This window comes from Phallusia mammillata, chromosome 2 (assembly GCF_965637545.1).
Source record: "Phallusia mammillata chromosome 2, kaPhaMamm4.hap1.1, whole genome shotgun sequence".
Classification (NCBI taxonomy): Eukaryota; Metazoa; Chordata; class Ascidiacea; order Phlebobranchia; family Ascidiidae; genus Phallusia; species Phallusia mammillata.
Window position 1 is genome coordinate 30,755,094 of NC_137253.1, and position 13,046 is coordinate 30,768,139.

At 36.9% G+C, this 13,046-nt stretch overlaps 1 protein-coding gene across 1 annotated transcript in view; it reads right to left on the reverse strand.

Moving 5' to 3' along the window:
* Positions 1–1,284: 1,284 nt before the first annotated feature.
* Positions 1,285–13,046, reverse strand: part of LOC145213505 (uncharacterized) — a 44,182-nt gene continuing 32,420 nt past the window's right edge. Inside the window, exons 49-64 of the mRNA XM_080081807.1 lie at positions 11,918–12,130; positions 11,396–11,596; positions 10,756–10,962; positions 10,164–10,367; positions 9,985–10,080; positions 9,240–9,365; positions 8,454–8,660; positions 7,739–7,924; positions 7,021–7,254; positions 6,524–6,696; positions 5,923–6,078; positions 5,470–5,595; positions 5,178–5,296; positions 4,482–4,692; positions 3,368–3,540; positions 1,285–2,662 (exon numbers count right to left, since the gene is read on the reverse strand). Of these exons, the coding sequence (XP_079937933.1) occupies positions 1,366–2,662; positions 3,368–3,540; positions 4,482–4,692; positions 5,178–5,296; positions 5,470–5,595; positions 5,923–6,078; positions 6,524–6,696; positions 7,021–7,254; positions 7,739–7,924; positions 8,454–8,660; positions 9,240–9,365; positions 9,985–10,080; positions 10,164–10,367; positions 10,756–10,962; positions 11,396–11,596; positions 11,918–12,130 (3,929 nt within the window). The 3' untranslated portion in view covers positions 1,285–1,365. The remainder of the gene's footprint in view (positions 2,663–3,367; positions 3,541–4,481; positions 4,693–5,177; positions 5,297–5,469; positions 5,596–5,922; positions 6,079–6,523; positions 6,697–7,020; positions 7,255–7,738; positions 7,925–8,453; positions 8,661–9,239; positions 9,366–9,984; positions 10,081–10,163; positions 10,368–10,755; positions 10,963–11,395; positions 11,597–11,917; positions 12,131–13,046) is intronic.

The following is a 13,046-nucleotide window of genomic DNA, read 5'->3' on the forward strand; positions in this document are numbered from 1 at the left end:
ATGTCATTTTACTCAAATATTGAAAAAAAATTACCCATTTTTGGGGGTGTAAGGCTATCTTTTAGAAGTTAATGTGTTTTGGCCAGTGATCCTTAAACGCGGCTCCCACCAAACCTCAGAAAACCAATCTTTAGTGATTTTCTCAAGGTTTAGTTTTTTTGCGGCTCGCTACTCACTTAAAAAGCTACCGTTTGGCCCCGACAATAAAAAAGTTTGATAACCACTAGTTTAGGCGGAATACCCTGCCAGACCAGTGAGTTTACATGATGCAATCATTGGTGTTATAGGCAACGATTTAATATGATGATCGAAATAGCCTATCGCTAGAATCAGCAATTGTGATTGTTTTCACACAAAGCACAGTTGACGCTGTCACTTTGCTTTACAGCAGGGGTTCCCAACCTTTTTACGATCTCGTACCACTAGGACGCTCTGTACTGCCACGCGTACCACTTCTTGCAGAACAACTAATTTGATCGAAATATATTTTATTCAGAAGAAGAATAGTGGCGTACTAAAATAACACTAAAGCACAACAACTAAATATAACGAGATTTTTGTGTTTGTTTACTGTCCGCCTATTGGTTGATGCGCGGTGTAAATTTGCTAACAGCGCATCGAAAGTCATTTCCAGGCGCACCTAGTTTTTGTGAAAAGACGAAAGCTTCTCGCGTACCACCTGAAAAACCTTCGCGTACCACTAATGGTACGCGTACCTCAGGTTGGGAACCCCTGCTTTACAGCATAACCGTAAGTTATTTATCATAATGTTTTTTTTTAGTGGCATTAATAATCATTTTACTTTCTATTCCAATCTTTTGTTGTCATTTACACTGTAACAAATGTTTCGATAGTGGCCCTCAAAGTTGTTCGAGAACTCTGCGCTACAGGGTGAAACACAATTATCGGCAGTTAGGCCTACAGCTTAAATTCAACTAACTGTAAAAAAATCATCCAATTCAGAAATTGTTTAAATAATGAACCTATTTGAGGGGGCTAATGGGGTAAATACTGGGGCTATCAAGTCAAAAAAAAGAGATGACACATCTACCATCTGTCAATGTTTCATCCGAATCCATCAAAGATTTCATGCCAAAGGCGCATAGACAAACATCAGAGAAAAACTGAGTGAAATCAAAATGCGTCCCCTTCAAGAAAGGAGAGCCATAATACGTGTTTTCTCAACTTTGGTATTATTCCAGGATTCTAAGTTTCGTTGATCACTTCACTTAAGCTTGCGGTGTCTCGGTTGATTTACGCGATTAATGGTCGGTATTCCTCGAGTAAAGAAAAGACAACCAGCCATATTTTACTTGCAAACGATCCAACCCCAAAAAAATACACAACGATTCGACTTTAGCAAATTTACAAGGCATTGCGCATTAGCATTTGCACTAATTTATCCAACAACACAATTACTTTTCCGGCAAAACAACTAAACACGCCGACACAGGGCATCACCAATAGATGTCCCACAACAAAGTCAACAGTCAACACGATTGCCAACGTCTCTCCAGCTCCTCCAGTGCATCTTGAACCTTCTATGAAGAGGTATATGCTGATAACTAAAGTCCACACGATCAAGGCAAGGTACAGTGCAAAGCGTGTGTTAATTCTCCAGGGCTGTAAAGTATATTTTGTGTTATTGCCAGACGTCGTGGTGTCAGTGAATAGTAGATTTCGTTTTGAAGGTGGATTTGGACTGTGGGTTAGTATTTTTGATTTCCGCCGTTTCTTGGCACTGCTGTGGTCATTGTTCGGCCTAAAGTCGTCGCCAACTTGCAGATAATCCGAATTTCTTCTGCTCCTTAGCTTAAGGGCGGTTAAAATGGATAGAACACCAACGTACACAGGTTTTAATCCTTGAAAATACGAAACTCGGTCTTCCAACTCACGATGCCACTTTCCCGCCACAAGATGCGTGAAACCTATCAGCGCGGATAGACCAATGAACGTGGTCAACACGGTCACGTGATGTGTCTCGTAAAGCGCGTTCAGTAGAGCGGAAAGCTGTGATGACGTTTCATCTTCGTCCAAACTCCGACCGTACAAGGTTGGATCGTCAAATCCGCGGTGATAGGTCGTGACAAAGAAGGCGGTTACTGTAGTGGCCAGGGCAAGGATCACCTTCTCAATGCACAGGGTGTTACGAATGACACTGGACGGGCGATTTCGAAACACACAACTAAGAATATGACAGGCGCAAATGTTACTGAAACACCCCGGTTGAGATTGGCTCAGATGCGACGGGTCCATTGGCAGAATTACAGCAGAACTGTGAACTAGGGTCACTGTTTCGGTTCCACAAGAACAGAATCCGGTTCCTGGACTATACGGAGCGATATCAGCTATCCATTTCTCTTCCGAAATGGGATTTTTGAGCGCTGTATAAGACAAGGCCATGCATTCTGGCATCGGGCTGCTACTTCCACTAGAAACGCTGCTTATTGAATCTCTATCAGAATTAAACAAACTGATGAGAGTATTTGAGATTGATTTTCGCGTTTTTAGAGGGGCTCCTTTGTTTTCACGGGATCTAGTTCTTTTCAGTTTGATCAGCTGCTTGGGAACCGATTCCCGATTTACTGCAACGAAGTCGATGTGAACCGGATTGCCGAAGTCGGATCGAACGTGAACCGCTAGAGTGTCAGTAAAACCTGGTCTGAAATGGAAAGTATCTTATAGGTAAGTAATCACTGGCACAGTGGTTTCCAACTTTAATCGGCCAATTCCTTCCTTAACAAATCAAAATATTTTTATTTCTTTTAATTGGACTACAATAAATGCTAAACCATACAAAGATCATTTAAAATTAGGTATTCAATCAACATCACAGATCAGAGCATAATCGTCTATTTACTAATAACATAATTTTTTAAAATTTAAGTAAATTCTCCCCGTATGTTTTAAAATCCCTCCCCGGTTGGGAACCACTACTCTAGGATTTTTGCTCAAACGAGCGTTTAGTGAATGGTGTGTGTCTTTTTATGTCAGAATGTTTATCAATTGTCAGACAATAAGTTGTATTACAATTACAATGTCCAACACTTAAGGTATGCTTAAAAACTGTTTAAAAAACCAGCGTGCACAAATTGGAATCATAAAAAATAGGTGCTGCTCGTCAAACCATTATGGAAGTTAGTTTACAAAACAAAAGTTAACCAAAATTCAAAAACATTAACTTAAAGAGTCTTGCAAAAAGTTTATGCAAAGAAACTACTGAAGTTACACTGAAGAAAAAAAAGTGTGTCAGTAGCATAGTGACATGTGTCACTTGTCACAAGAATCGGTGGTACCTACAGTTACATGAACGGTGTCAACTAGTATAGTAGCTACAAACTCTAACCTTACCGCATTAGCATCATACCTTAGTATACCGGGGTAATTGCGCCGAAGCCAAACGATGGGACTACAACCCCTCGTGCCTTGGATCTTAAACAAGAGATCAGAATCCATCTTCTTCCATGCGGTGCTGATTGACAGCTCGTACGCATAAGCAGGTGGATCGATAGGAGGCGATGGGATCGAGAGGATATATCTCTGCAGAGAAACCGAGAAATGTTGACAAAAAACGCGATTAATGTCGGGTGTTACAATACATGATAAATGACATAAACTTTCTGCGGTTTTTGTCGTTTCTGCCTTAAAATACCCCAATAAAAAGTGGTTCAAACTAGTGATGCACCGAAGTTTCGGTTGGCCGAAACATTTCGGCCGAATCCGTTGTTTTCCAATGTTTCGGTTTCGGCCCGAACTTTTTTGAAAATTCGGCCGAAACCGAACTTTTTTATTGCATGGAATTAAGGCCTTAGATTTCATTTTCGCCCATACGAAACATCATAAATTAACTATTTGTTGTATCTATAAAATACGAGCCACTGTGTCTGCAAAAACTTAGATGTTTAGTAAATCTTACACAATGTGAAAGTGATTTTAGTTTGTCAAAATTGAGTTCACTTGCATCAACAACACAAAGTTCAGTTGAAAACATCCATAAGAAAGGGGATTTTAGGTTCGGCCTGATTCGGCCGAAATTATTCGGCCTCATGGCCGAATATTCGGTTTCGGCCCGAACCTTTTTAGGAGGGTTCGGTGCATCACTAGTTCAAACCATGTAAGAACGCCGTAATTTAACGTGAAATTACGTAAATTGTGATCCCAAGGTATGGTAAAGCATTTGAGCGCTGTTAAAAAGCGGTACTGATAGCTTCCGAGAACCCTGTTTAAAGTTGTAAGAAAGGAACTTGGACCCAACCCGAAACTCAACCTAAATCCGACCTCTTTTGACATGAAACCCGATCTAGGCAGGCCCAAAAGTTGATAAAAGTGCGGCACAAATAATCTAATTAAGCCTGTGTTATTCAAATCTCAATACCTACCACAAGCCCAAGCCCTACTTATACTCTGGTATTGTCCCATCTTTGGCATATCACAAGAATTGACTTAGACAAAACCACAGCAACAAAGCATCCCCACTATACCTTCCATCTGTTTTTCATGTCCTGCCTGACACTAAGCACCAGCAGGAGAGCATAGAATCCCAATACAGCGCAGATCAACGTTGGTACGGCTAAGGCGTCCGAGTGGTACTGGATTACTTCTTGGCAGTGAAACAAAGTTCCGTACAAACCGAAGCTTGACACTATGGGAGGACTCATTAGTGCAGTGGTAGTTATATTAAGTTTGACGAACCTGGATAAGTCAATGGAAACAAATATAAATTAGTAATGGTTGTTATAGTTTTATTCTTAAAGGCTCAAAAAGTTCTTTCGTTTTTTTAACTCCATAAATGAGGTTCATTTGTATTGATTGAATTCGGGGCATGCAATGTAGGAAGTTCCCACTCAGTTGTAGCAGTGTTTCAAACACATTACTAAATTGGCTAGGTTGTAACGCCAACGACTTGTGCTTGCAAAGTTTTAAAACTGTTCTTATTTTGCTTATGAAACCACAGTGAAATCAGCTCAACCCATCAGAACTTGATGAGCTAATCAAGTCCATAAACAGGTTCGACATTCAAGCCACGAGGCAGCCATCTTAACTACAAATCATCTCGAGTACAACACATTCAGGGGTTGTCTCGCAAACCAACGGTAAAAATGAAACAAATAACCAAACACCCAAGCATCTCAGTGTAAAAACAATTTGTCTACATATCTTACTGCGAAAAATTCTACCTTGCAGGAAAAAAATCAAAGTTCCGAAAGAAATATTTTCTTGTGGTGCCAACCAGGGAATGAAAAGGCCCAACATATTTCCAATGCAAGTTGTCAGTGGAGACATATATGTAGAAAGACTGCAAAAAACACAATAAATGTTTAAAAAAATCCTTGTGAAAAACATCAACTACTGTAGAAATACACAGATTTGATTTTAAACTAGTGTACAACATGCTTATGTCGTAGCAGTCACATCTGAAAGAAATGTTATCACTTTTAAAGAAGGGAGAAATTTGTTACACAAGTTAACCTTGACATCATTCTTAAAGTTGGTGGAGGAGTAGAGACGAATACTTCCAATCACATGAACAAGTTTGAGATCAATTGTAAAAGTCCAACCAGGCCAGCTGTCAAACTGTTCACCTGATAATGGAGCCTAAAAACCAAATAAAATAGGTCAATACAAAATACTTTTATTTAAAATGTGGGTGTTGCCATTTATCACAACCAACAACTCCTTGTCTGAATCTGAATCAGCTTTTTTTAAATGTTACATAGTTTGACATAAAACGTTTCAAAAATTACTGAAAAGCAGAGAACAAAGTATGTTTCTTTACCGATTGATTTGGTTGGTATAGTTTAAAAAAACACATATAGTTTGGTTTACATTTGTTGCAATAACTAAGTAAAACAAGTTTATTTCAAAATACACTAAACATACGAGTTTACTTGAAGACAAAAAACAAAACAACCACATTATTACCTCCACTGGCATCCAATAAGTGTCAAGTTCACCATCAAGAGCTTTATCAGGTCCACAAACTAAACCATTGTCAGCAATGATATTTGGAACATGAGTTGTTTCAATATTGTATTGTGACAGATCCAACCAATGCCCTTGATCAAGCTCAGAGAATACCTTAAGATAAAAGGGTTGGGAGAATAGACTAAAATTAGGAAATGCAATTAGTTTTCAACTGAACAAAAGAAGATCATTTAGAATAGCAAATTCGGGATCTTGAATTTTAAACCGTCTGAATTTAAAGTATACCAAAAAATAAGATTGCGTCATGTTTTCAAACTTTAAACTTTTAAATCACATGGACCTAGAACAACTGTATTGGACTTTAATAAATTGGATTTGTCATAAAATTTACATTTTTACATTACAAGTAATAGATTGTTCTACTGAAAGTTAATAAAACACAATAGCATTTAAAATTCTGGATTTGTTTTTAAAACTGTAAAAAAATAGTTATTCTGTTATTAAAATAACATTGTGATTTAGATATATATACAGTTACAGTAATTCACTTTAAGAGAGTATTGTAAGAAGATATTGTAGCTGACATCCCAAAAAATACCTGAGGAGCACATTCTGACTTTTCATTTTTAGCTAACACAGACATTGACTTTCTCGCTTGCATTCTTCCAACTTTTGTTACAAATGTCATAACTGGAACGGGAGTAAGTGGAAGGTAATAATATTTATCGCTTGCTCTTGAAAGCTGGTTCAATGTGGTTGGCTGTAATTTGTCTGTAGAGGATGGAAAGTAATATAATTGGGACTGAACATAAGTATTTGGCAAAGGGTCTTAAATACAAATGACATTTATTCTGTGATCTTAAATTCCTTACCCTATTGTGGGCCAGATTATGTAGCAAAAAATCTAGTTCATCTGCTAATGCAAACACACACAGCAGGCAAAAGTTTAGCTTGTGTAACTGTTTTACTGCAAGGACTTATCTGCTGATTAGCCATACAAAAAATAATGAATGCCTCCAACAGTATAAGTTTATGTTTAACTTAAACAAAAAAAGCTTGAAACAAGAAAACACACTGCAAGCTTTCATTATTAACCTGTGCATTGAATGTGATGTTTCCTGGGGTTCCACTTTCCACTTGGCGTGCATTTTATTTCCAGTTTGTTCTCTTTATCAGGGTTGGCAACCCATTCTCCGAGTGCATCCTGCTCGTGACCGACATAAAACTCAGGGGAGCATTTGTATTGCAATGAGAAACCCACACTGAAATTGTGACTCAAGTCATTTTGCACTGCATGGTCCACAGTGCCTGGGTTAAGGCACTTGGCAACTGAAATATAGATGTGCATTTTAACGAAACCTGTGGTAACAAAAACTCATAAAATATCAAACACATAAGGGTGGTAGGAATATGTGACCAAATTATAATAATAGTTTGTTTACAAATCATTACCCCAACTCAAACAGTACTAACAGGTTAGCATTTTTAAAAACCTGTTACACTAATATTCGTACATTAGGCATATTAAAACTCCAACAACATGTGTTTTCTTGTGGTGCAAGAAACATACACCTTATGGATTTTCACTTGATTGTAAGCAACAAACCTGCAGCTAATAGTGAAAGTATGTATGAAAAGGCAACATAAACAATATGACTTCTGTTCTATGGAAGTGGCTTTATATTTCTTGTAGCACCATCAATTCCAAATAGGTTCCAAAATTATGACATTTTTGGGGTTTTTGCAAGGAGATAAATATTTAAACAAATTTGTCATTCAGCTGGTGTAAGGCTATGCAAAAAAACAAAATTACCTTTGCACTCAAAGTATTGTGAAGGCACCCAATCTCCATTATCACTGCATTGGATAGTTCGTCGAGTTACACCGGGTTCAATAAAAAACTCATCTTCACACTGATAGGTGACCTTGGACTGATGACGATAATCCTTACCCAGCTTTATGGAGTGTCTTTTTCTGCCAGGATTTGGACAGCGCACACCTGAATGTTAAATTTGGGGTAAATTAGAAATAAGAATTGCAATACGGGTTTTAAAAACTTGAAAATAAAACAGACAGGTCAAGAGATTTAAGTAAATCATGCTGTTAAAACAATCCCGTGCCATTTTTTTAACATAATTGTGTATATTTCTTGACACATGCAAAAATTTACGTTGTCAGTTTTGTATTGGCTGGAGGCCTAAAATAGAATTAAGAGATGTAAACAATGACACTTGCCTGCAAATACTTTAAGAAAATTTAAACAGCAACATAAAGGTAAAAGGGTTTATTTTTAAAAAAGATTTCCAGTTTGTTATGATTTTATAAAATAGTGACTTCTTAAAAGTTGGAAATTGTTGCTTGAAGCATCAGAAAAAGTTGTAACAATAGTTCACAGGCAAAATTTATCTACTGCGATTGACTTCCCAAATAAAAATGAAAAAATATCACAAACAAGTATGCTGTTACCACAGGAGTCATTCAAGTCATATGATTTTGTAACTTTGATCAAAAGCAACATTCCAACTTACGAGAACATTTGACTTGTGAAAGATTTCTACTCCAGGTGCCATTTGACAAACATGTTGCAGATCTCTCCTTGTCAAAAACATCATATCCACGAGTGCAGATTACCGACGCTTTATCTTCATATTTAAACACAATCCTGTCATGGACATCTCGCTTTCCACCAACTATGTAACCATAAAGAGGTTTTATTGGAAAAGGACATTGGATACCTGTACGTAAAAAATGAAAGAGTTATGTTGACTTATATCAGACAACTGATGTAAAATAGCTGTGCAACGTTCAGACGTTAAAAAGCGCGACAAAAGTTGAGGGTACAATTGGTGGAGGGATGGTTGACGCTCTGCAGCTACACTGCAAGTGTTATATGACAGGGACTCACATTGGAGGTTGGCGCATTTGGACATCAAGACTGGCGGGGCGCTACGTTGGTGGAACCAGTCAAGTTGGGACCTAAAACCTAATGAGACCTAATTCTACCTATTACTTAAACAGGCAAATGTTGATCATGAGACAATTATAATAAAAAGTAAACATTAAAAAATATTGAATGCGGATTTAATATGTTCCGAATATTTATCGTAAAAATGCATCACTCCTAAATCCTAAAGCCAAAAAACTTGTCATCTATTTTTGTGTTCTAATATAAAGAATAAATTATACTAGAAAGTAAACATTATAAAAAACAGAAAGCCAAATGTACACAAATGATACATAATTGATAAAATACATGACTTAAGGCCGGGATACCCACATTGCTCGCATGCATATTGTTAAACTTTTATACTCACGAGTACATGTGATGTCGTTTGGATTCGGCTCCCATGCATATGTCACATCACATTTCACATCTATATAAGTGGGCAGAGTTTTGCCTTCAATGGAATACCCATCTTCTCCATGCTCAACAACATAACCTTGTAAATTATATTTGTCAAAATTTTTTGCAGACAATTGCAAGTAAAAGCAACATTTTATATCAATACCATTTTAGGTTTTTTTGCAAGACATCAGCAACATTTGCCAATGATTTAAATGTACAGGGTACCCGCGCAATTTTCATGAATAAATTCCATGACTTTTCCAAAACTTTTCAAGAAAAAAAAACCAAATTTCCATAACCTTAATCGAAAAAAATTCCCATAGTAAAACCAGAAAAGAGGCTTTGGTATATGTAGCCAATTTACCATACTTGCAACAAATATATGAACGTTACATAATTTGAAATTCCCATCTCTATCAGGCATTTTCAGGGAAAAACAGGCGCCAAATTAATACTTTTTCAAGGACTTTCGCAAAAGTTGGCTTTTTTCAAAACTTTTCCAGGCCTTAAAAATACAAATTTAAATTCCATAACCTTTCCAGGTTTTCCATACCCGCGGGAACCCTGAATGTAGCAATTTATTTCAGTTCTATTTTCACTATGTGCAGCAAAGTTTTATGTTTTAGATCAGGTAAATGTGTGAGACAGTGCCTGTGATAATTGTTTGGCCTATTTCACCATGATTTCAGCATAAGAAAATGAAGCTAACACACCTTCATGACATGTGTATTTGGCAGTTGAATGCAGAAATGACACGACAACTTTCAGTTTTGCAAGCAAAATGTTTTTTGGCTTTCCACAATCATAAGCTGTAGCACAAACATATATACAATTTGGAACATCTTTAATGCTAAAATACAACAAAATTTACAAATTTATGGTATCAACTCACGAAAGCAGAAAAACGAATTTGGGTCAGGAATCCATTTGGCCTCATCGGAACATGTACTGACAATTTCAGTCTTGTAAATATCAGTTGTGGTTTGACTGAATACATGCCCTTCTACACACCTGTATCTTGCTTTACCATTGTAATATGTAGCAGAAGCTGCAACCGTTGCATTGACAATATCAGGTGGTGTTGGACAAGACAGGGCTATAAATAGCGAAGTAAAAAACAATTAATTTTATAATTAGTCCAACACAAGATGGTCAACTTGTTAGTTTATGATGTAAATATTGTATGGTTATATGTTTTAATACTGTCTTAGGTACTTGTGTTTGCCATAGCTATAAACCAAAGCAACATCGAATCCAACAAATCCATAAATATTGAACAAACCACTTTTTAAGAGCATCTTTTTGATAGACAAGCTTGGTGCACCACGCTGGTGTTTAACAAGCAAATATAAAAGCATATCATACTGTAAGTATCTTTTTTTTCTTAAAATTGGTTTATTCTTGACTTTGGTTTAATGCATCACTTAATGCTTATTTAGGATTTAATTTGCAGTGTAAAATATCATGTGCGATAGATATCTTACTTTTGCAGCTAAAAGAGGCAGGATTCACATCCCATGTTCCATCTTCCTGGCATTTACTCAGTGCATAAGTTAAACCCTGAAACTTTGCCGATCCAGACATCAGGTATCCGCTGTCACAAGAATATGTCACTGTATGGCCGGCTTTATACACTGACCCGTGTTTTATGGCATGGGGGATTGACAGTGGAGGAACAGGACAGGCCACAGCTAAAAAAATTACACTTTGGCTTTACTAATAACCAACATAGCAAAATAAAGGAGAGAAAGGCATTATTTTTAATCTAACAGTAGGTAAAATAAAAACATTTTTTCCTATAATATTTGGCAAACTAAGTGACTAGTTGTTTATGGTTTGCGAATACATTGAAACTTTCACTACAAATCTCATGTAATTGCACACCCAATTTGCAAGTTTTATGCAAATAACTGAATAACACCGTTAGGTGGAATCTACTATCGGTATGCAATTAAACAGATAAAGCAATTAATGTATTTGTCTGTTCTTTATAAAAATGTTTTTGACTTCCAAGGTAAATGCATCAACAAGGGAAAAAACTTAGTTTTAATGCAATTTGAATGTTTTAGAATGGGTCAGCACTCCAACTTACCAAAAAAACTGAAGCATTCAAGTTTGTCCTACCTTCACATTCATATGTTTTTGGGTCTGGAACCCATCCTCCTTTTGCACTGCATTGTATAGAAATTGTTTTCTGTGTTTTTGCGTCACTTGGTGTAAGTCTGTATCCTTGATTGCATGTAAAAGTTATGTTCGATCCAACCATAAAGTCAGTGAAATCAACTGAAGAGTGAGAAAGGACTTGTGGGAGACCACAGTAAACTCCTGAAAAGACAGTTTATGAATAATATTATCTTACAAACTTAAAAAATAGTTTAAAGTTACATCAGCAGTTCTCAAGGTGGGCACCAGAGGTCAGTTGCAACAATAATTGGGGGCACAGATAAAAAAGTTTAAAAGAAAAACAAAGAAGTTACGTTGATCTTGAACCACGAAAAAATGTTACCTTAAAAATAATATTTAATTGAACAACAGAATATTTTTTGGATAGTATAAATTTGGTAGAAAAACTTGCTGTTTCAAAGTTTGCTTATGAATGTTTAGTATAACAGTTACCAATCACCTTTCTGGAACAAATAACCTTACTTTCACATTTGAGATCTTCAGGCAATTGAGACCAGGTTCCATTAGCCAGACACTCAGTATAATGATAATCTCCAAGTTGTGGTGGCTTGTTAAACTTTCTTCCTACTTCACACTGATACACATAAGTTTGACCCCGACCAAATTGGGTTTTTGTTTTCCAACCTTTTGGTCTCACTGAGTAGGGTAGATTTGGAGGATTCCAGCATTTTATCGCTAAACAATAGAACCAAAAACATTTCACAATCAGTAAGTGGACCATCACTACCAAACTGTCTCATGCAGTGCAGTGTCAAAACAGCATTGTAAAGGGTATGTAGTAATTGTTTGGGTATGCATCGAGGCATTGTTTCGCATAATGAAGAGCTTTTTCCCTCATCACCGTGGTGGGGTAACTGACAGGCTCTGCCCTCGTAGACAAATATTATATGTAACGCCTGCCACCAATATTTGTAATGTCTGTCATTGTGATACAAATAATTATTCACATTACAGCTCTATCCTAGCGAGAACAAAGTCCGATGGCACACGTGGCCATGTATGAAGCAGCGGCCATTTTCGACAGACTGTAAACCAACCAATCGCTCCTGTGGAATTTGATTGTCCAACAGGCGTTTAAACACGTATTGGGGCATGTAAAGGTTACCACTGGGCCTGTTGGGGAAACTTTTTTGACTAACAGGAAACAAGGAACCTACTACAAACAATTGTTTAAAGTTTTATATGTTTGACCTAAATGACTGGTATAACAAAAAACAAATATTTTGTGGTTTAACCCTTTAACTGCTGAATTCTTTTTGACAAAAATTAATGTTTAGACATGCTCTTGCTCTTTAGGGTTTTATGCAAAATCGATAGAAGATAGGCAAAAAAGCTTTCAAACGCACCCCAGTTGTAAAAAATATCCGCACTAATACGATTTTTATCGCTGTTTAGAACCAGGCATTTATGCGCCCGCCGCAGTTAAAGGGTTAATGGGTAAAAAATTGAATCCAATTAAAATTTACAAGCAATAAACAAAGGTATTTGTTTCGACATTCCAATTGAAAAATCTCTACTTTGCATAAGTGGATGCTAAGCATAATCACTTGTAAAAAATGATGTAAAGTAAGAAAAAAAGGTCCCCAGAGCC